A 2,506-nucleotide genomic window follows, 5' to 3' on the forward strand; every position below is an offset into this window, starting at 1 on the left:
AGTTGTGTATTTGTGTTATGAATAGAAAGAGGTTGAAGATAATAGCAATCATCAATATTATGGGGAAACATTCATGAATACTAAAATAATCACTTTAATGAATAATGATTCATAGATGAAAAAAGTACTATTAAAAGTTGTGTATTTGTGTTATGAATAGAAAGAGGTTGAAGATAATAGCAATCATCCCTATTATGGGGAAATATTCATGAATACTAAACAAAAGTATCTTTGAGGATGTACTCTTGTCTTGTTCATACAAGGAGGTTGAATATCATCGTAATCATCACTTTAATTAATAATGATTCATAGATGAAAAAAGTACTATTAAAATATGTGTATTTGTGTTATGAATGGAAAGAGGTTGAAGATAATTTCAATCATCCTATCACGTCTATTATGGGGAAATATTGATGAATACTAAAAGAAAGTATCCCTGAGGATGTGCTCTTGTATTCTTCATAAAAAAAGGTTGAATATCATCTTAATCATCATTTTAATGAAAAGTGATTCAAAGATTAAAAAAGTACCATTCAAAGATGTGTATTTGCTTTATGAACAGAAAGAGGTTGAAGAAAATTGCAATCATCCCTAATATGGGGAAATATTCATGAATACTAAAAAAAGGATAATTGAGGATGTGCTTTTGTATTCTTCATAAAAAGAGGTTGAATATCATCGTAATCATCATTTTAATGAAAAGTGATTCATAGATCAAAAAAGTACTATTAAAAGATGTGTATTTGTATTATGAATAGAAAGAGGTTTAAAATAATTGCAATCATCCCTATTATGGGGAAATATTCATGAATACTAAAAAAGGATCATTGAGGATGTGCTCTTGTATTCTTCATAACAAGAGGTTGAATATCATCGTAATCATCACAAGTACCATTAAATGGTGTGTATATGTGTTATGAATAGAAAGAGGTTGAAGATAATTGCAATCATCCCTATTATGGGGAAATATTCATGAATACTAAAAAAAGGATCATTGAGGATGTGCTCTTGTATTCTTCATAAAAAGAGGTTGCATATCATCAAGTTGAAGATAATTGCAATCATCCCTATTATGGGAAAATGTTCATGAATACTAAAAAAAGGATCATTGAGGATGTGCTCTTGTATTATGCATACAAAGAGGTTGATTATCAACGTAATCATTACTTTAATTAAAAATGATTCATAGATCAAAAAAGTACCAATAAAGGTGTGTATTTGCATTATTAATAGAAACAGGTTGAAGTTAATTGCAATCATCCCTATTATGGGGAAACATTCATGAATACTAAAAGAAAGTATCATTGAGGATTTGCTCTTGCTTTTTCATTAAAAAAAAGGTTGTAGATCATTATAATCATCAGTTTGAGATGACTTGGTAATTTAAGCTATATGATGATCTTGAAAGATCTATAAAATAAAGTACGATCATCACTTTATGATGATTTGAAATGGTATAGAAAGATTAGAAAAATTTACCATTGAGGATGTGCACTCGAACTGTGGCTGAGTTGGCGTTGGATGGGGCGCAGGTGTAGAGTCCGGAGTCCGACGGTATTGCCCTCTGGATGAGCAATCTGCTGGTGGTGGTGAGTCCCTTCTCGGTGACGAGGCTGATCCCACCGCGCGGCGTATCGAAGGTGATCACCTGTGAGTTATGGGACCAGAGCATCAGGGGCGGCGGTTCCGGGGCGTACTGAACCAGACAGGTCAGATTGATGGTGGAGCCCATGTTGATGAACAGGTCTGCTCCACCCAGTATTTCGGTTATCGGTTCTGCAACAAATATTTATTCCATAAACAACAACAGCAACTACGCAGCAGCATCGACTTGGAACAGTAATGGAATTAATGCTGCAGGCGGTTAGTTTAGGTAGAATATCGTACAAATATTGGCGTTGTTATTGGATCTCGGTCATATAATTGTTATTAAATTGTACAGTAATATCATAAAGAAACAAATGTTGGTTTTGCCTCACGAAATATTCACCAAACTTGTATTCTGAAAATAGAATAATTGTAATAAAAATAATCGTGTTACTTAGTTCTTTCAGTTTATATAAGAAATAATTACAATAAAAGTATGTTGAAGGTTAAAATGTTTGTTGTTGAATTTATTTGCTAAATGTAATACATTTTTTTGGTCAAAATGGGAGAATTTTATTTTTACCCTAGTTTATTATTTTGTGTTTATGTAAATAGATAAAAATCCTATAAACAGATTCATACCTCTTCAATTTATATGATGCATAAATATACTATAAAATGCGATTTGATTTTTGATTGCGTAATCTTATTTTAACATAACGAGATTTATTTCTGAGCTTTTATACGTACATCTATAGGAAAGTCGAATTCAATACAGATTTTAATACAATTTTGTAGAAAATTTCCAATAATAAGTCAACTATGAGATTTTCAGTATTAGATTTTTTAGGCAATAGAAAACTTGGTTGGGATAATTTCGTTTTCATTTCTTGTTTTTTTTTTTTGAAAAATATAGTAA

General features: G+C 31.1%; 1 protein-coding gene across 1 annotated transcript in view; it reads right to left on the bottom strand.

Moving 5' to 3' along the window:
- Positions 1–2,506, bottom strand: part of LOC108564906 (hemicentin-1) — a 67,135-nt gene that overhangs the window by 1,913 nt on the left and 62,716 nt on the right. The window contains exon 4 of the mRNA XM_017924103.1: positions 1,480–1,776. Coding sequence (XP_017779592.1) covers positions 1,480–1,776 — 297 coding nt within the window. The remainder of the gene's footprint in view (positions 1–1,479; positions 1,777–2,506) is intronic.

The sequence above is a fragment of the Nicrophorus vespilloides genome, unplaced genomic scaffold (genome assembly GCF_001412225.1).
Source record: "Nicrophorus vespilloides isolate i.1.1-1 unplaced genomic scaffold, Nicve_v1.0, whole genome shotgun sequence".
Lineage (NCBI taxonomy): Eukaryota > Metazoa > Arthropoda > Insecta > Coleoptera > Silphidae > Nicrophorus > Nicrophorus vespilloides.